The 19284-nt window shown below is 33.0% G+C and overlaps 4 protein-coding genes across 10 annotated transcripts; 2 read left to right on the top strand and 2 right to left on the bottom strand.

Moving 5' to 3' along the window:
• Positions 1 to 84: 84 nt before the first annotated feature.
• Positions 85 to 5949, top strand: LOC114945117 (uncharacterized). Of its 3 annotated transcripts, none has more exons than XM_029321209.2 (9): positions 85 to 386; positions 656 to 1445; positions 1557 to 1937; positions 2076 to 2342; positions 2410 to 2704; positions 3040 to 3268; positions 3356 to 3611; positions 3744 to 3928; positions 4020 to 5949. In XM_029321209.2, exons 1-9 carry the CDS (start codon positions 296 to 298, stop codon positions 4127 to 4129), a joined length of 2604 nt encoding a protein of 867 aa, XP_029177042.2. In that variant the 5' UTR covers positions 85 to 295; the 3' UTR covers positions 4130 to 5949. The 3 variants fall into 3 exon arrangements, with proteins under 3 accessions (XP_029177042.2, XP_085344780.1, XP_085344779.1); XM_085488654.1 differs by having other exon boundaries at positions 329 to 386; positions 534 to 1445; XM_085488653.1 differs by having other exon boundaries at positions 348 to 386; positions 517 to 1445.
• On the bottom strand, positions 4226 to 14137 carry LOC114945118 (Sterol regulatory element binding protein). 4 transcript variants are annotated; one of them, XM_029321210.2, is made up of 8 exons: positions 13874 to 14104; positions 12868 to 13416; positions 12471 to 12702; positions 12001 to 12389; positions 10873 to 11802; positions 10348 to 10652; positions 9667 to 9828; positions 8486 to 9000 (listed from the first exon to the last, which is right to left on the bottom strand). In XM_029321210.2, exons 1-8 carry the CDS (start codon positions 13971 to 13973, stop codon positions 8647 to 8649), a joined length of 3021 nt encoding a protein of 1006 aa, XP_029177043.1. In that variant the 5' UTR covers positions 13974 to 14104; the 3' UTR covers positions 8486 to 8646. The 4 variants fall into 4 exon arrangements, with proteins under 4 accessions (XP_085344778.1, XP_029177045.2, XP_029177043.1 ...); XM_029321211.2 differs by lacking the exon at positions 13874 to 14104 and adding an exon at positions 13761 to 13843; XM_085488652.1 differs by lacking the exons at positions 8486 to 9000; positions 9667 to 9828; positions 10348 to 10652; ... (2 more) ...; positions 12471 to 12702; positions 12868 to 13416 and adding exons at positions 4226 to 4595; positions 4682 to 4940; positions 5024 to 5418; ... (1 more) ...; positions 6318 to 6925; positions 7006 to 7358 and having other exon boundaries at positions 13874 to 14137.
• A 325-nt stretch (positions 14138 to 14462) lies between these two features.
• RpL21 (ribosomal protein L21) lies at positions 14463 to 15845 on the top strand. Of its 2 annotated transcripts, none has more exons than XM_029321214.2 (2): positions 14463 to 14547; positions 15317 to 15845. In XM_029321214.2, the coding sequence occupies exon 2, from the start codon at positions 15331 to 15333 to the stop codon at positions 15808 to 15810; it is 480 nt and encodes a 159-aa protein (XP_029177047.1). In that variant the 5' UTR covers positions 14463 to 14547; positions 15317 to 15330; the 3' UTR covers positions 15811 to 15845. The 2 variants fall into 2 exon arrangements, with proteins under 2 accessions (XP_029177047.1, XP_029177049.1); XM_029321216.2 differs by having other exon boundaries at positions 14501 to 14615.
• A 148-nt stretch (positions 15846 to 15993) lies between these two features.
• On the bottom strand, positions 15994 to 19020 carry Usp12-46 (Ubiquitin-specific protease 12/46). Its single transcript, XM_029321213.1, has 8 exons — positions 18616 to 19020; positions 18063 to 18143; positions 17736 to 17952; positions 17585 to 17665; positions 17226 to 17521; positions 16998 to 17135; positions 16665 to 16808; positions 15994 to 16562 (listed from the first exon to the last, which is right to left on the bottom strand). The coding sequence occupies exons 1-8, from the start codon at positions 18616 to 18618 to the stop codon at positions 16455 to 16457; spliced, it is 1068 nt and encodes a 355-aa protein (XP_029177046.1). The 5' UTR covers positions 18619 to 19020; the 3' UTR covers positions 15994 to 16454.
• Positions 19021 to 19284: the final 264 nt, after the last annotated feature.

Here is a 19284-nt window from a genome sequence, read left to right as displayed (position 1 = left end):
GAAAAATTATTGTGATTTATTTAAATTTCCCGCTTAATCATTTTTTTATCTAGCGACATCTGTCGACAAAATTTGGATCAAATTTATTTGATGTGACAATCATCAGCTGATGACAATTTGTGACAGGTGCTGTTATAATCCTTTTTTACAATAAAATTCTAGCAACAATTTTTATAAACTTTATAGTTACGTCGAAGTTATACTATGTAATCAACGTTAATACCAAAGTAATCCCTTTATAAGAGTAAAGATTAATATTTGCAGTGCAAATATTTTTTCGCTTAAAGGGAGAATCATGGAGTCACACGAAATTAATGATGTAGCTAATAATGTACCATTAAATGCACAAACTGTGTTAAGGTCATGTGTTCCAACAACTAATGAAGGTACATATAGATCCACTGGTAGACTGCTAGTCCGCACCAAATTTAGACATTGGACACTGTACCTTTATTTTGAAGTATTTCTGCATCTAGCACAATTTTTCTGTTGCTATATTTTAATCTGTATTAATAGACTAAATTGTGTATCAGATTACACAGAAGCTCGGCACACTGAATCAATTAATAATCGCACAAAAATGGCTCAAACTATATGTCATAATTACAGTACAAAAGATTATGAATGATAATAATAATAGACAATTTGCATTTAGCTGAAAGATTACGAAATCTCCAAGAAGACGAACACTCGAAATTAACAATTGGAGCGTTTTTCGAATTTATGAGAACTGCGTACCAAGTTAATGACAGTTGCGAAGGTCTGCCTACGATACTAAGTGCTAATAGCGAAATTGATTGGCAAGCATTAGCAAAGATTAATTTAGATCTAAAAACGCATGGAGATAATAAAGTCACTAATGACAACTGTAATTTCAATATTCAAGAACAGCAATACAAACACAATGATTCTGCACAAGAGTTATCGCCACAAACAACAAGTAGTAAAGAAGCAAGTCTATGTATATCGAATAGTACAATAAATTCGCACAATTCTACAATCTCTTGTAATACCAATATTTATGAGGCATGCAATAAAGATGACTCTACACAGGAATCTAGCAGCGCAGAAAGTTCTTCTAACAAACATTTAGAAACAGGGGATAATGCCAAAGAAGTGAATCAGTTATCAGAAAGTTGCCAAACCTCGAATGAAAAGAAGAGAATTTTACAGCTTAAGGAGCATGTGGAAGAGATTGAATATGGTCTAGCAAAAGTTATGAAGGAAAATCTAAGAGATATCTTGCACGAAGGATTATTGGACTCTGTTTTGCCATACATGCTGCCGAAATCTGCTCTATCACAGCCTGTTATTAAAAAGTCTATGGTCGTTACAGATGTTAAAAAGAATTCTTCATTGGGTAATGTGGTTGAGAATAAAGCTGCAGTTTCAATTTATAAAGAACGGGACAAAGAGAAAAATAAGATAAACAAGAAATCATTAGAGTAAGTGTTTTAATTAAGTAATTATATATATATGTATGTATGTATGTATATGTGTAAAAAATTTGAATATATATTATCTCTATATTTATCAATACATTGTATATCTTTTAGGAACGAGGTAGAAATTCACGTATGCGACGAAGATAAGAACATAAAAAAGAACTTTAGATGTCCCCAAAAACTTCTTATTCAGAAAATGTGTTATTTTGCTGATGTAACAGCAGGGCAGAAACTTGACGAGATAGATATATCGGTACATTGTGATGTCGTTATTTTTGATTGGCTGATGAGATGGGTAAAGAAAGATATCATAAAAAAGTCCGAGTGGCCAGTTCTAGAGGCGAGTAATGTCATTCCGATTATGGTATCCGCTTGCTTTCTGCAAATGGAGCCGCTTTTGGAGAATTGTCTTCAATACTGCCACAACAACATGTCAGATATCTTGAAGACGTCGACGATCTTATCGTGTCTGGACGATAATCTTCTCACAAGGCATATACTTCATTATTTTCATCAGTAGAATTTTAATTGTATTTTTTATTATATATTCTGATTATGTGGCAAACAATAATATGTAGCTGTTAAAATGTTTTCTTTTTCGCTATTTTATTGAGATTATTTTATTGACAGACTGGCTGAATTATTTACAAATGAGGATGTCGAAATGTTAAAAGACAAAAAGGATAAAGTTCAGAGTCGTTTGTTCTGCAAGTTAATTATGTCACTGATGGAAACTACTCCGGATAATAAGAAGGGGCATTACAGTTCGTTGGCTATGCTGTTCAAATGTGGAAAATGCAACAAAAATGTTATACAATCAATTTCGGATTTCGTTCCTTGCATCCCAAGTGCAATAAAAATCGACAACAAGGGAGCCGTTCATAGCAAACATGTCAGGTACACGCAATACTTTACAACATGTGATTTACACGTAAGAGATGGAAAATATCTCATTATTTTACAGAGATCTGACTTGGACATTGAACGATTACATCGTTACTTTACGATCGGAGTTACGTTCCTGGCGTAAAGTTTATTGGAGATTGTGGGGAGATTGCCATTTCTTGTTTTGCCAACAGTGCAATGTGTATTTTCCGATACATCAGATCGATTGGTGCTGTTATCATCCGGAATCCGCGCAATTCTTTGTGAACGAGCAACAGAGGCCTACACCTTTTCCTCTGGGAAGATATCCATGCTGCAGTCAACGTGCCTATAGATTCGAAGCTTTGTCCAGTCAAAGCGGATGCAGGTACAAAGTTGGTATCAGTATATTATGTATTTTTTGTAATTACATAGAAATTAAAAAGAATCGATTTTCATTACATTAAATATTATTTAATTATATATTAAATTATTATTAAATATATATATATATATATATATGTATATATATATATATAATGCTAGTGTTAGCATATATATTTTTTGTAATTACATAGAAATGAAAAAGAATTAATTTCTATTACATATTAAATATTATTATTCAATTATATATTGAATTATTATTAAATATATTGTATATAATGTATATATAAAAATGTAGATTATACATGAAGTTCTCTTTTTATATGTTTTTGTATATTTGTTTTAGGAACATGTACCAGATATAAAGAACGAGAAAGGTTTAAATGTTTTAAATATTCTGACAGCAAATAGAGAAGTAATAACTATCGAACCGCCCCAACTTTTTTTCCCGGAAAAGATTACACGATTGGTGACACGCGATCCGTCTCTTCGACCAGGTAAATTAGTGTGCAAGGATATAATGTGGTGGAATGGCATAGAACTCGCGCCATCAAGGCCAAAACTTGGCCTACTCGGTAAGTCGAAAAAAAATTTTCCTTTTTCTTTTATAAATTATTACTTATAATGCATACAAAAACATTTTTTCTTTTCACAAAAAACAGGAAAAATTTGGGGTGGTTCGGGACTCCGTCGATTACTCCAAGCGCAAGATTCACAAAAATCTTTGCAGAAACTTCGTCGACAGATTTCCGCAACTACCGACCCCTTGTCTCCCACTTCTTCGATTACGGATGAGGACGACGAAGACGATGGCGGAACCGCATATGAAGACAGTAGTATAGACGACGAATCGTATTACAGCGAAGAATCCAATACGTGCGCATTAAAACCAATGAATAATACGAAGCACAATCAGAAGTAAGCAATCGATTTAATTGATAATATTTTATATAATGTAAAATATAAAGCATTTTATGTAATATAAAAAATCATGTAATGTATTTTATGTAATATAAAAAAATCACTTTGTGATCTTATCATATTTTTTAGGAACAACAGTAGATGTTGGAGCGATAATTTAAACGTAAGACACAATCAGGATAATCAGAGAGATTTTGAAGAAAGAGCCGCGGTGCAAATGATAGCACTTCTAACAAAAAGAACAGTTACGGAAAACTTGCTTTCAAAATCTTACAACAAGCAACAACACAATTACAAGACTAAGCAACCTATCGGTATGTTACTCATGTGCAATATATATGTAATAATATATTTAATTAAGCAAAAGAGAAATCAGTATCACAAATAATATATAATCTGAAACAGGTGGGACGTATATGAAGCTAGAAGTTGAATTTCGCGAACAGCTCGCTCAGTCTTGTAAATATAAGAATTCTGTAATAGGGAAGACTCGTATGAAATCAAACAAGTCCTGATTTGCATAAAGTTAAATAAATTCATCTAAAGTATCGTGTTGAAAAAATTTTGTTGCGATTTAAGGTAAAGAGAAAAAAAGACACTGCCATGCATAATACTCTTACATTGTGTAATAAATACATTTTATTTAATTAAACTACATTTATTAAATTAATTTATTACAAATTTATTACACATTAATCTTTATAAAAAAATAAAAATGCATTACATTATTATAAAGACATGCATTATTATAAAGATTGAAAGTAAACTTTTATTACTGAAAAATGTAATCAATACTGTATTTATGGAATGACAAAGATTCGCTTGTTAAACAATGTAATTTGTAATTATTGTAAAATTAATATGTAATTATTGTCTGCGTTTCTATTTCTTTCAAAAAATTATGTGGATTTTATTTATCAATCATCTCTTCTATCAAGTCGCTTCTATCTAACAGTGTGTTCAACTCTGATTCTGTAAACACTACAAAAAAAATATCAACCTATTAATTTCGATACAATTCTTTACATGCATATTCTGATCTGATATTATGTGACAAAAACACTCACCTTCATTTTCAGAAGTAACAACTTTATATTCCTTAGATTCCATCAGCTGCTTCATTTGTAATAAACCCTCTTTATTTAAAATATTCATTGCGCTCAATTCTTTTGACATAACTATTTTTTCTAAAATACGTTTAGAGTCGGCACGCTTGATAATCGCTTCATCAACCGTTCCCTTAGTGCACAGTCTATAAACAACCACAGGTTTGGTTTGTCCTATTCTATGACATCGTGCCATAGCTTGTATATCCGCTTGTGGATTCTGTATTTAAAATTCGCGAGTGTGAATAAAATGTAAATATTGACAGGCATGAAAAAAAAACTATACCAGAATTATTAACTCACCCAATCACTGTCATATATAATAACAGTATCTGCGCCTGCCAAGTTTAATCCAACTCCACCAGCTCTAGTAGATATAAGAAACAGGAACATATCCGGATCGTTGTTAAAAGTTTGAATATTTTCTTTCCTTGTTTCAATTTTAGTTTTACCATCTAATCTCACATATTTATAATTTCGTAATAAGAGATAATCTTCAATCATATCCAAGATCATAGTCATTGTCGAAAATAGCAGAATTTTATGACCTCGCGCTTTAAGTTTTTCCAGCATAGCATCTAGCACTAAAAGTTTGCCAGAGGATCTGATCAAATCGTCATCGATCTTTGGCAAACCGACCGAATTCAATGGGCAATGAACCAAATACGGATGATTTACAATCTTCTTATACATTGGAACTGAAATATAACATAAATAATTAAATAAATGTTTAAAAAATATGAATTAAATGTTTAATGATAACTTACTTCTATTTTGATAATTAATACGGATAAAAAAGTCCCTATTACGCTCTGTAACATCACTATACTGTTTCCACATCAACAAATTTTGTTGGTCTTCAGGTTTTAATGCATGCCACTTATTTGTATCATTGCTACTTTCGATTTCATCAAACGAAGTACAAAGTAACATGTCATTTCCGAAATTATCTTCAATAGATGCGTATCCACTTCTCATAAAAGCTTTCCTTTTCGGTCTTTTACCATCTTCAGTCGATATAATTAAATTTGATGTCTCAATTTTGCTCAATGTTTCTAAATCACGATTTAATACTGCTTTGTAAAGGTCGTGTTGCAGTTGCGTGAGTGGTGCATAGACTACCAACTCCTTCTTAGGAGGAACCTTCAGATTAACTTCATCTTTTATTCGTCTTAACATAAACGGCTTCAAAATTTCACGCAATGATGATAATACATGTTTCTCCTCTTCTTGCTTCAAAAATTTTTCGGTGCCTTCCTGCTCAACCTCTTTAACGTCGAACCATGATTCAAATACAGCTAAATCATCAAAGATTTCTGGTAACAAGAAATTTAAAAGGGACCATAGTTCAGCTAAATTATTCTGAAGTGGAGTTCCAGTCAATATTAGCCTATTCATGGATTGCATCTTTTTCAAGACACTAAAAAAATTAATCAATTTTTAGAACAAAGATGACAATATTTTGTAATTAAGAGTTCTTTAAAAAATATATATATTTTCATCATATAAAATATTTTTTATTTACTCTAAATTTATATTAATTTCAAAAATAATTTTTTAGCATTGTGTTTTTAATTAATTAAAACAATTAACATACTTGACTAGCATACAGTTATAATTTTTTATTCTATGTCCCTCATCTATTATTATATATTTCCATTTCTGAGACTGAAGAAATCTAACTTCCTGCAGTGGCACTTCATAAGTAGTTATTACAACAGGCTGTGTTTTATAACCATCTGTAACATGGTGTTTATTTCTTATTTCTCTATATATAGACTCTCTTTCATCTTTTGGACCATGAAACAACACAACTGGTATATCAGGAGCGAATCTCTCAAATTCCATCATCCAATTTGGTATAGTGGAAAGAGGTGCAATTATTAAGTAAGGTCCTGCTTGTTTCTTCTCTATAAGATGGCTTATCAAGGCTATCACTTGTATTGTTTTTCCGGGACCCATTTCATCAGCTAGAATCCCATTCAAGGCATTCTCATAAAGCACCTTTAACCATTCAAAACCCTCTTGCTGATAATCATATAATTCTCCCTGAAAGTATTTTGGTTTAACAAAAGTGTTTTGCACAATAGGTGAATTTATTTCAGTAGGTGATTTCATTTCAGTGTCTGAATCTGCAGACAATTCTGCTTCTATCTCCTCTTCGCTTAGACTTTTTAGATCCTTTTTAGTCTGCATTTTCTTGACCTATAATTTAAATCCTCTTGTACTTAAATGATGTTACAAACTATGATAAAAATTCAAATATATTTTTTCTCATTACTTACTTCTGGAAGTATATAATCTTGTACATTATATTTTTTTGAATCCGTCTGTTTTCTTATGCTCCTTCTCTTCTTTGGTGGTGGTGGTATATTTTCATCATTAACAACAGATTTGCCTTTCTTCTTGACATTCCTTTGTTTTTCAATTTTATTTACCAAAAATGATGAATAAAATTTACTTTTATTCAACAAGTGCATCAATCGCTTGTATCTTTGTTCATGTTGCTCACGATTATATTCTTCTTCCGCAAGTCGTTTACTTTCAAGCTCACTCTCGTTCAGTCTTTTTCTTTTTATTTTCTTTTTTTCTTCCAAAGGTGTATTATTGAATTTGACATTACTGGTGAGTGGTATATCTTACATAAGAGAAAATGTTGAATTATTAAGATAAAACATACATATACATTTCTTGCCAACAAAATCATTGCATATAATCGAATTTATTTTTTAGGAGCTAACAAAATATGTAAATTAATTAATATGTGATAAAAATGAGAGCGAGCAAGATGGAAGAAAATTTTATAAATTATTCTGATTATTTAAAAGTAGATAAAATTGTTCTTTCAAGAAATCGGAATAACATGGGAGTTTTTCTTTAACCAGAGTAAAACGTGATTTTATTATCGGACGAAAAACTACATCAAACACACAAAGAGAAAAATGCTGAAAATAAAAATAATGTTCGTATTTTTTGTATCGACAAATGAAAAAAATTTACCTGTGGAAGAAACTGAACGGTCTCCGGATTCAATCATATTTGAATTATTATCAACAGGACAATCAACATCCATTTTTATAACGACACAAAAGAATTAATAAAAACTTAAGTTCTGTAAAATAAAGCAAGAACTCGGAATAACGGTTACAAAGAAATACGGTTAAAAGAACTAACACAAGACACAAAAGACGAAAAGACTGATACAAATATGGTTGCACAATAAATTGGCGCCAACAATAGGCAGGATGGCAACTGCCGAAATGTTAGTGACAAGTACATAGGGAAAAAATAAATGTCTAATTTTTATCGTTTTTATGTTGGCAATACTTTGTATAAAAAACTTGACTCCAAAAATAATTTTTATATAAATACGAAGGATTGCAGATAAAAATAAATACAATTTATTCATATTATAAAAATAAATAACTTCAGTAGTCTTTATAAACATTTATTCTGTCGATGCTGTATTAAAAGAAAACAAAATTGTGTAAACAAATATTTTTCAAAATACTTATGAATAAAAAAAGGATAAAGATTTATCTTATTATATTTTTAATAAGAGTAAAAGAAAATAATTATATAAAACAATAATGTATTAAAAGAAACAAAATTGCATAGACAAATAATTTTCAAAATATTTATGAATAAAAAAAGAAGGATAAATTAAGAGTTTAACATTAATATAAAACAATAATGTATTAAAAGAAACAAAATTGCATAGACAAATAATTTTCAAAATATTTATGAATAAAAAAAGGATAAAGATTTATCTTATTCTATCTTTAATAAGAGTAGAAGAAAATAATTATACAAAACAACAATAAGATTTGTACATGTGTGTATGCATAAATTAATGAGTCTATAAATAATAGATATCTTAACGCGTACACAATATACGCGTAAATTCATAAAACATAATCGACGCGTTAATTAACAGTGATCGCGGATCCTAATTGCCGCATCAATTTGTAACATTCCTGAAGACGTTTCCTGTCCCCTATTCGTTCAAGCGTCTTCGCAGCTTCCGCGAGCATCCCAGCACGTTCTCCCGGCGAAGCTAACAGTAGCGTTGGCAGATGTCTGCACGCCAAGCATAACGCGGCCGCATGTTCCCGCTCGCCGTTGTTCTGTTCCTGCGATCGATCCTTGCCGCATATGATCGAGGAACGCGAGTTTCTGTGGTGCAGACTTCGGTCTAACAAAATCTGCGTCTTCACTGGCGTCGCGCCAGCCATAATGCGCGCTGTGGCTTCATACAGAAACACTCGTGCCAATACAGACTGAAAAACAAATAATTATTATTAAAATTACATTAAAATTAATTTAGTTACATTAAAAGTTGTATGACACAACAAACAACTAATTCACAATCAATTAAAAGTTAATTGTTTTAAATATTATTTATATTAAATTAAAATGTTATAACTTTAAAATTTGTTTATTCAATATTTGATTTGTTAACTTTTTAAAAATTTATGTAAAGTAACAAATAAGGAAATAAAATTTTATTTTTTATATAGAAATATTTGTTTCTTTTTAATTAGAATTATGAAAAAAATAAAAACTAATAGTATCTTTGATTTATTTCAAAATTCTTGTAAGAATGACATCATAGAATGATTATCTTTTATTGATATTTAATCATTATTAAAAATTTAACTGTCCATTGTGTTTAAGATTTTATAGAAAAAAATAATGGTATTTATAGGTGAAAAAATGTTTAACTAGAAAAAAAGTTAATAAATTATGTTTGAAAATAACTAGTTTAAGTTAAAAATTAACTCATCTTAAACTAAGTTAAAAGTTATTAACTTTTTATTTAACTTTTAACTGATTAACTAGTTACAACCCAATCTTGATGTTAAATTCTTTTATTATATTGTGTGAATTTCACTGATTAAAATATATATATATATATATATATGATATATAAGATTATAGCTTACTGGAATATGTTGACACAATTGTCTCAGGCATGCCAAGTCACGTTGGAAGCCCGCAAGAGACATACTCACGACAGGTTTTTCCAACTCTACATCCTGACTCAAGTCTTGCCATAGTGTTGTGCGTATTTCGAGAAGCCAGTCGCAGACCCATAATTGAGTAAGCTGAAAAAGAGTAAACATAATAGACTAATATGTGGCAAAGATAAGAACACATTCGTACACATGCAACACAAGTAGACATAAAACTATTATATGGTGCTGCAACCTGCCACAAGAGTTGCACTGCAGGAGAATTGCATAGTTATATTTCATGCAATGCAACTACAATGCACACTTGTAACAGGTAAACGATAGCACAGGTTACACTTGAAAGAGTAGTACCTTCAAACAAAGTATAACTATTTTAAATATCTCTAATGTCCAATAATGGGGGATTCTCGAAATTTTCGCAATAGCTTCTGCACAAAAATATATATATATTGATCTCTTTTAAATAAAAAAAGTATAATCTTTTATTTATAAATTTTTCAATCCTTTTACAAGTACAAAATTTCATGGCCAATAATTCTGCAATATTCTGCATTTAATTTTGCTATTTAAACTTGAATATAGGCTAATATTACACATTTATGTCTGACAATTATTTGTAATTAATCTATTACAATTAATTTCATAACGTACCAAAATTTGTTGTGATGATTGCTCTTTGCAATGATAGTACACCATGGATTGTTCAAGTAGTAATCCTGCCTGATCAATGAAACGTGTGGAAACCAACTTTGTAGAATGTTTTGCTGCCTGCAGAACATTTAGTACAGCATGTGGTAATGGACTGCTACTACTATTGTCACTGATTTGGAAATTCCTTTCATAAGGAAATTTACTCTCCACAATGTTCCACGCCTTCGAATCTTCCTCTCCTAATCTCCAACTTGCAGCAGCGCAAATCACCGCTCCCCACCATAATCCAATTTCATCTTCGCACGCTGCAAAATAAGAAAGAGATGAGATTGATAATATACTGAAATATATACATATAATTTGTAATATATCTCCTATCAAATTTTTAATTTGAAAGATTAACTTTACACATAAATAGAAAAATATATTATTTATATATAAAAATTTCATCACATTTCATATAGATTGTATATAAATATATAAAATATAAAGATTATTGTAATTTTAAATAGTAAATTCTCGTACTTGCTACACTGATTTTGTCAATAGATGGGAAACAGGCGTCCACTTCTGCAGAAGCCATAATGATTCGTCCCAATTCAAGTACAGTAGATGCATGACACTCTCCAGCTGTACCAGTCAACAAACGCAAGCACTGCTCGATCAGATGATCTCTATATGCGCGGGCCGCGTACGATAAGGGATCCGCTCGGCTGCTTTGCGACGTAAACTCGCTGTCGGACTGTTTCTTGTATCGCCACTTCTGAGACGCCAAAAATCTCGCGCCTTCGTCAGTCATGATCCACTTTAATTTCGGAGGAACGGCGCACGAGGACAGCAAGGCGCGTGCTTTACCGAGATAATATTTGTGTATGTACGGGAAGAAGGATTCCTTCAAACATAACGCGGCGTTCACGTATATTTCCGCCAGGAGCGGCTTCGGCATATTCTCTCCAGCGATCTCAGCGTAATTGATGGCACATAAAGCAAGATACACTGTCGAATCTTTCGTACCCTCGGACAAACGAAGGCAGAGCATGTGTTGGTAAACGACTGCTATCTCCACAGACATCTCTGATTGCTGCCGTTCTGATTTCTCTGAAAACCACTTGCCGATTAGCGTGACCCATTTTCCCAGCCATAACTTGTGAAGAATTTGCCTCACTATTTGCCACGTGGTCGCGAGAAAAATCTCTGTGCGCGACAACGGGAAAGATCGGCCGAAGTATTGCAGCCATTGATGTAAGTCTCGATACGCCTGATTATACTCGTGTTTGGATATATTGAATTCGGCCTGACGTCGCCAACGACGTAGCTCGAGGAAGATCTTGCTGTCGGTAGGAAAAACGGGATCCCCGTAAAGCAACAATCTACAGAGACCACCCGCCAAAAGTATCAAATTGGTGAACCAAAGAATAACGTTGCTCCACAATTGTTTGTCCGATTCCGGCTGATCTGGTTATCAAAAAAGGAGAATATCAGTGATACTGAATTCATTTTAATTCAAATTAATAGGTCTATTTTGTAAAAGTACTCTATAACGCTGCATTAAAAGTTATGTAGCATTATAAAGCAAAAAAAAAAAGCTAAAGCTTATAGAGCGAAAATTTTCTTATAGAATATACGACTAAAAAAAAATCTTTACTTGTGTACCTTGATAATTAAGTATCGTCCGTCCATCCAATTTCGTGTTTAAGTAATCGTAGTTGAATTTTCCAACATTGTTTATGAGAATACCAAGAGGATTGAATGCCAAGAAGAGTAGCATAAATCCGCACAATGTCAATCGAGTGTGATCCCTCATGCCTCCAGAAGTGGACACGGAATGAAGATTCTGCAGGACATCCGAATCGTCCTTTATCGACGACGGAGAAGGCGGCGACATCGGCGCGGGTGCAGGCGACAGGGACGGCTCGCTCGAATCCGAACGCGGAGGTGTAAGTTCCCCGCACACCAGGAGGTCCCGAAGATTTTGTCGTTGAGCTGTCATTTTCAATGACATATTCTCGGCTTTTAATTTCGCGTTCGCATTTTGCAAATACCTATAATTGTAGAGCAAGAGCTAATTAAAAAATTTGCTCCTCATTAACGTGTGTGCTCGAGATAAGATTAATTATCCTTGCCTGATATAGTCGATAGTTTTCCGTAAAATCGCCGACTTATTTAACTTGGCGTCGACGCCGACTATCATGTTCTTTAATTCAATTATCTTATCGTTGATCGACGTTCTGTAACGTCGCTCGATAGCATTGTGAGCGCTGCGTTTCACTTCTCTCACTCTAGGTACACCCACGTGTGCGCCTGTGTTTAGACGATTGATCTGCACTTTATCGGTGTCAAGTACTACAGGAATCCCTTAAATCGAAAACATATATGTTGATGTTCTATTGAAATTATATAACTACATAAATTTTTTGTATAATTATATATACTTATACAATGTATAGTTATATGTAATTATATATATACAGACAAGATTATAAATATTTTGCAAATAAGCTTATCTACTTGTATATTTACCAGTAGTTAACACTGTTCCGTTTGCAGTATTTACAAGAGTATGTATCTGATGTTGAACAGGAGTTGATGTAATAGTCTGTTGTCCACCTTTAGCATATACAAGAGACTCTGATTTGATCAATTTAGCAGGTAGAAGTAGCTGCCGTTGCTGAGTAACCGGAGCCAAGGTTACAACATTTGGCGACTGAACATTAAAATTCACATTTTGTGGTATTGTGTATTGTGAGCTAAATACTGTAGGCGCTGTTGATGCCACTGATATTCTCTGTGGCCTATTTTGTGGTATGGATGTAACATCTTGCTGCATATAAGCAACAGGTTGATTATTATCTGTCACTGATTGCTGTGTTACTGTAACATTTGTATTTGGTGATTCAAGAAGAGCTGGATCTTTGAAGTCTTTAAAATCCTTAAATTCATCATTGTTAATATTTAAGAAATCAAACGTATCCCCATCCACTGGCATAGGCTCCTCCAGCTCAGAAAGTAAAGCTTCGTCGCTGAAAAGCTCATTTTTCAATAATTCACTCTCGCAATTTGTTAGAAGATCTGCAATATATAATTGGCACAATTAGGCAATATAACAAAATATTAATAAATATTTAATACTAAACTCGATTTTTTAAATCTATTAATCTATTGTATATTAATTTCTTTAACTTTAACTGCTAAAATTATATATTAAATATTCAATATCAATCATGATAATATAAGAGATAAAAAAATATTTCTAAAGCACGTCTTGAGAAGAAATTGTTGTATTATATATGTGTATATATAATTTTTAATTAAAGACAAATGATTTTGATGTTATTCTTGCATAGGTTCATGCAGTATCACGCAGAGAGATAAAATACAAAGAATGATGTGTCAACAACTGAAAAAGCTAATACCTGCTGATAAAATAACAGTGCACGAAACTTATCGCGCGGGCGTTGGATATCTCCGAGATATTCGAACGAAAAACGCTTAACGAGAAATTACATTGTCGATGAGAGTGACCTACCATCGATGCCAGTGACTTCATTCAAATTGAAGCTGTCATTCGATTGAAAATTTGTGAAATCATTATCTTGGGCTGGCGCCCATCCGCCCGGGTCTGTCATCGTTCTGTCAAAATTTGTCAAATATTTCGCCTCATCGAAATAAATCCAACGACAGGACGACAAGTAACTCGTGCGAACCAAACACGGATATGTCAAGCGCAATAACTAAAAAATTACAAACGATCGTATGATCATCGCGCGGCCAATCAGGAGATCGCTACAGATCGGGTGATGTTGCGTCATCGCGCGCGATGCTAAACTCGCACAATTTGCGCCTCGGATGCGCCGTTCTTTCGCGAAATTGAAAATGCGCGAAGAACCGTCCAATTTGCCGACTTATAGAATTTTTCTATTTTTATTGCTTATCGGTTTCATCCGTTTCATCCGATAAGCAGCGTGAAAAAAGTGACAAGACAGTATAAATAGAAAAGTAAAAGATAAATAAAGTAAAGAAATGTCAAAAATGACAAGTCGGGTTTCTCGCGCATGCGCAGTGACGTCACGTGGTTCGATGACTCGCGTTGCGAAATATCGAGATAGAATCGATATATATCGAGACGTATATCGCGTATATCGTCGCGGATCTCTCTGAAACCTCTTCTTTCGTGGCGACGACGGGACGTGAATTTTCTACGTACGTTTTTGTCAATATTCTCGAGATTCTTCAAGAATTTGGATCGAATTGCAATATCCTTTCTCGCTGTATGTAAAGTATAAGTATACGATTTTGTTCCCGGTTTCCTCGACTTGGCCAGGAAACGCGAGATGTCAAATTTCACCCTCGTTGATTTTACACGCGAGCCACGTGCATTTTTCGCGTCATACGTTAAACATCGCGTGCGAAAATCCTTCAAATTACAACGAAAAGTATTATTTAAGAATCTAATATCACGCTCGAAACTTGAAATGTAACTTATACTGTTACATTCGCTCGATTTGTACAAAAATTTTCAGAATTTTTTAGGTTAAGTTCTTGATACTTGTAATCTGCTATATATAAAAATCTAGACAGATTATTCGTTTAAATAGGAATCTTTTGGAGAAAAATCATTGTCTATTACAATTTTAATTAAATAAGCATAAATATATTAATTTTTATTTGAAAAATTAACACTAATTAAATCAGGCTTAACGGAAGATCCATATTTTTAGAATGAGGAATCTCCAAATTTTTCTTATATTATTTACAATTTATTTTCTGTATGTGATAAATTTTTATTTAAAAAATTAACACTACTTAATTAAATCTCAGGCTTGACGGAAGATCCATATGTTTAGAATAAAAAATCTCTAAATTTGCCTTATATTATTTATAACTCATTTTCTGTATAGGATATTATCTCTCTTTAAAGAGAGAAGATGTAATATTTGAAATCTTTAACAGCGACATATAATTGTTACAGATTGACATCTCAACATGACCAACTCAAAGGGTTACAGGCGTGGTACGAGGGACTTGTTCTCCCGCAAGTTCCGTAAACATGGAACCATTCCCCTGTCTACGTATATGAAAACGTATAAGGTCGGCGATATTGTCGACATTAAGGGAAACGGTGCTGTGCAAAAGGGTATGCCGTATAAAGTCTATCACGGCAAGACCGGTCGCGTCTTTAACGTGACGGCGCACGCCCTGGGAGTCATCGTGAACAAAAGGGTGCGCGGACGCATCATCGCCAAGAGGATCAACGTACGCATCGAACATCTGAGCCATTCGAAGTGCAGGGACGACTTCCTCAAGCGCGTCAAGGAAAACGAGAGGCTCAGGAAGGAGGCGAAGGAGAAGAATATTCGCGTCCAGTTGAAACGACAGCCAGCCGAACCGTCTAAAGCACATATTGTGTCCGGACGTGAAGCGCCCATCTTACTCGCGCCTGTTCCATATGAATTTATTGCTTAAACTATTGAATAAACTATAAAAATTTTCAAAATAAACATCAGAATTATTATTATATTACCATTACATAACATTACTTTAAAAAATTATTGAATAATTAATGCTTAGTCTTCTTTTAAGAAATTACATGTATCGCATATGAAATTATTCTTTACATATTTCAATTTCACTGACAAATCAAATGTATATTCTTCATAACAATATTTTTATTCTCAGTCATATTTTCTTTACATTTGTATAGAATCTGATAGTGCTTCCAACGTTTCTCTCTATATCAATGGACACTTAAGTTATTTTAATAATGTAAATTATTCATTCTCTTCCAAAGACAGACTAGCTTTCGGACATACATTATAAATAAATATATAAAGCAATACACAAACTTCTTCCAATTTTTCTGAAATAATCGGTGGTTTATACGAACCAAAAATTCTATAAAATTTAGACAAATTATGAAATTCTATGTCGCGCTTCTTCCTATTTATACACTATAGGAGCCAAAACATAATTAAACATATCATTCTTATAAATAATTTAACATACCATTAGAACATTCAGATTCACTGCGCACTTTGTTAAAATACGAAAATTAGCATAGCAGGAGTGTGCTTAACTTTACAATTGCTATTTATATTGTATATTAAACTTTAACTACAATCACGCGATTGATAGAACAGAATATAACCAGTTTCAGAGCTCTTTTGAATATCTGATGTAAGTCCATAAAAATCTTCTATAGTTGACGCATCAATTTTCTGGAAGCATAAGGACATTTAATTTTTTGTTCTAAATATATTTTAATGTCTATATTTATATGGATAAAGCATTTATAAAATTAATTAAATTAGAGAACTTACATCGACCATATCATCGTCAAAGAGCAACCAGAATCCATGGCTTTTAACTATAGAAATGTAATGCCCTCGGTTAGGCCCACTTCCACAATGTATCACAACTGCCACCAAATCATACAAACGATCTGGGTTTACAGCATCATCACTCTATAATTAAAACAAATACATATTGCTATTAAGCATGAAATAATTATATATCATTGTCTTGAAGAGAAATAACTGACAAGATTCTTTATATTTATAAATATTATCTAAATATATTAAACTTATACATATGTGTAATAATCATGTAATTTCTAAAATTGGATTTTAAAGTATTTAATAAAAAAAACTTACAGTATTGAAAAGTCTGAGTTCCAATGGAAAAACTACCCTGTGAGATACTTTTATGTGGCGATTATACTGTTCCACATATTTAAATCTCTTTAGATGCAATGCTAGGATCATAGGTAGTTTCTTAACTCTCATTCGTTTCTGTAATACAGACAAAACATTCATGTTCCAATGTATGATTTGCTCTAAAGGCGATGAGTCGAATATTGCATGCTATGTTAATATATATACCTGAGCTTCCTGATAACTACTGCAGTGATCACATTTGAATTTGTTGTCACTACACAGGGTCTCTGTATTGGAGAAACATCGGAGGCAGTGCGTGATCGAAGTGTTTTGATCTACATCAACTTGTAGATCAAAGAAGTCCTCGTCTTTGCTAGAAACAGTCTCACAGTTAAGGCAGCGTGTTTCCGAGGTTAGTATTCCTTGGAATATCTCGTGAACCCATGTAGGTTCTGGTGGCGAACCAGCAGCATCTCCTGCCCCACACTTCCCTCCGGCCGGCTTGTTTTGAGTTCTCTCCGCTAACGTACAAAATGATAATCGTAAGATGTATTATAAACGTCGCCGAAAAATAAAATGCTTACCCAGAATAATTTCATTTATATGATTTATGAGGAAGTTCAAAAACTCGTGCGCATCTTGTTGCATATAATTATCAAATTCCTCTGCAAAAGAGAGATAGAGTTATTTACAACATTTACTATGAAATATTTATGATGATTCTACTATACTAACCTTTCTCTTTTCTCAGTCTGGCGATAAACTTTTTTGGTGCTATAGAACCTACTTTTTTCTTTTGTGTTGCAATACTGTAAAACAAGTCTGCTAGGCATGTTAATAATGTCTCTTTAGTTCGCTTATTTCTGGCTTTGTATTCTAAAACTTTTTCTCTAAATGGCCGACAAAAATATAAAGCTTGCAACACTGAATTACTATAACAAGTGTTACCGAACTGCAAAAATATATTATTTTTATTATGTTGAATATAATGTAAATTAAATAGACTTACAATATGTTTTTAGTTTTTGATTTTTATATAATTTTAGCAGATGTTACACTTACATTGACTAAGCCAAAATAATGTTCGTTAGGTGGAAACTGATCAGAGCCAATATCTCTTTCTAATTGTGATATGTTTGCACCCTAAAATTACAGATAAAAATATATATTTGAAAAAAATATAAATTAGATATTTTAAATTAGATTAGATATAGAATATAATGTAGTAAAATTTTGTGAAATGTGACAATATATAAAATCACGATATATGTCAATATAAAATTCATTTAAAATCTTCCAAAAGTAATTATGCTAAAAATATAAATATTAACGTAATTTACTAATTTCTCGCTGTATCTCTATTTTTGTGTCAAAATACATAAAAAAGTATATATGTTTATGAGATGCATATTGATGGTGACATCGGTCGCAGAAAAGTACACGATATTGCAGGAATGTGCGTACGTAAGTATATCAAATTAAACTGTCAAATTGTTTACGAAACAGATTCGTATCTCCGTTTCGAGGATTATTCTTCCAGGGATGATTTTTCAACGTGTATAGATACATACGTGCACACATATATGTAAGTACGCGGTGAAGAATATACACTTACCATTTTACGACACAATAACTCGAGCGTGACACTGACAAGCACTTAGCACGGACTTTAGCAGCGGCATAAACTCCATCGTATCTCGACGGATGCGGGATCCTTTCTTCTAGCTAGAGCATTTCCACGCGGATCGGGTATATCGTCGCGGCGCCGCAGCCGCGATAGCGCTCTTTTCCTGGTGTTCCCCGGGTTCCACGTGTCTGCGCAAAGAACGTCGTCGGCCGACAACCTCGATTAATTTTGACGACGATCTCGGGCCTTTCGGATGCGAGGTTCTCGCGCTCCTCTTCGTCCTCGCGACGACGAATCGGCCGAAACGGACGTTAATCCCGTCGTCGCACCTCTCTCCGGGGAAAGAACTCTCGAGCAGTCAAAACGCACCCCTCACCTGCCCCCACCAACCGGCCGATTATGTCATGGAGTTCTCGAAGGGACCTAGATACGCTCGCGGGAAATTGGATATTCAGCAGCCATGCGAATGCGCCTTAAAATTCCCGCCAATTGCGATCAGTCCTATAAAATATTGTGTTTATTATAATATAATATAATATAAAAAATAAAATTATAATATATATTATATATTATATATATTATATATTATATATATTATATATATTATATATATTATATATTATAATAATAGTATATTCTATGCTGTAACTGTCTAAT

Source organism: Nylanderia fulva, unplaced genomic scaffold (genome assembly GCF_048542155.1).
Source record: "Nylanderia fulva isolate GAGA-0341 unplaced genomic scaffold, ASM4854215v1 Scaffold7, whole genome shotgun sequence".
NCBI lineage: Eukaryota > Metazoa > Arthropoda > Insecta > Hymenoptera > Formicidae > Nylanderia > Nylanderia fulva.
This window is presented reverse-complemented; position numbering and strand designations above follow the sequence as displayed.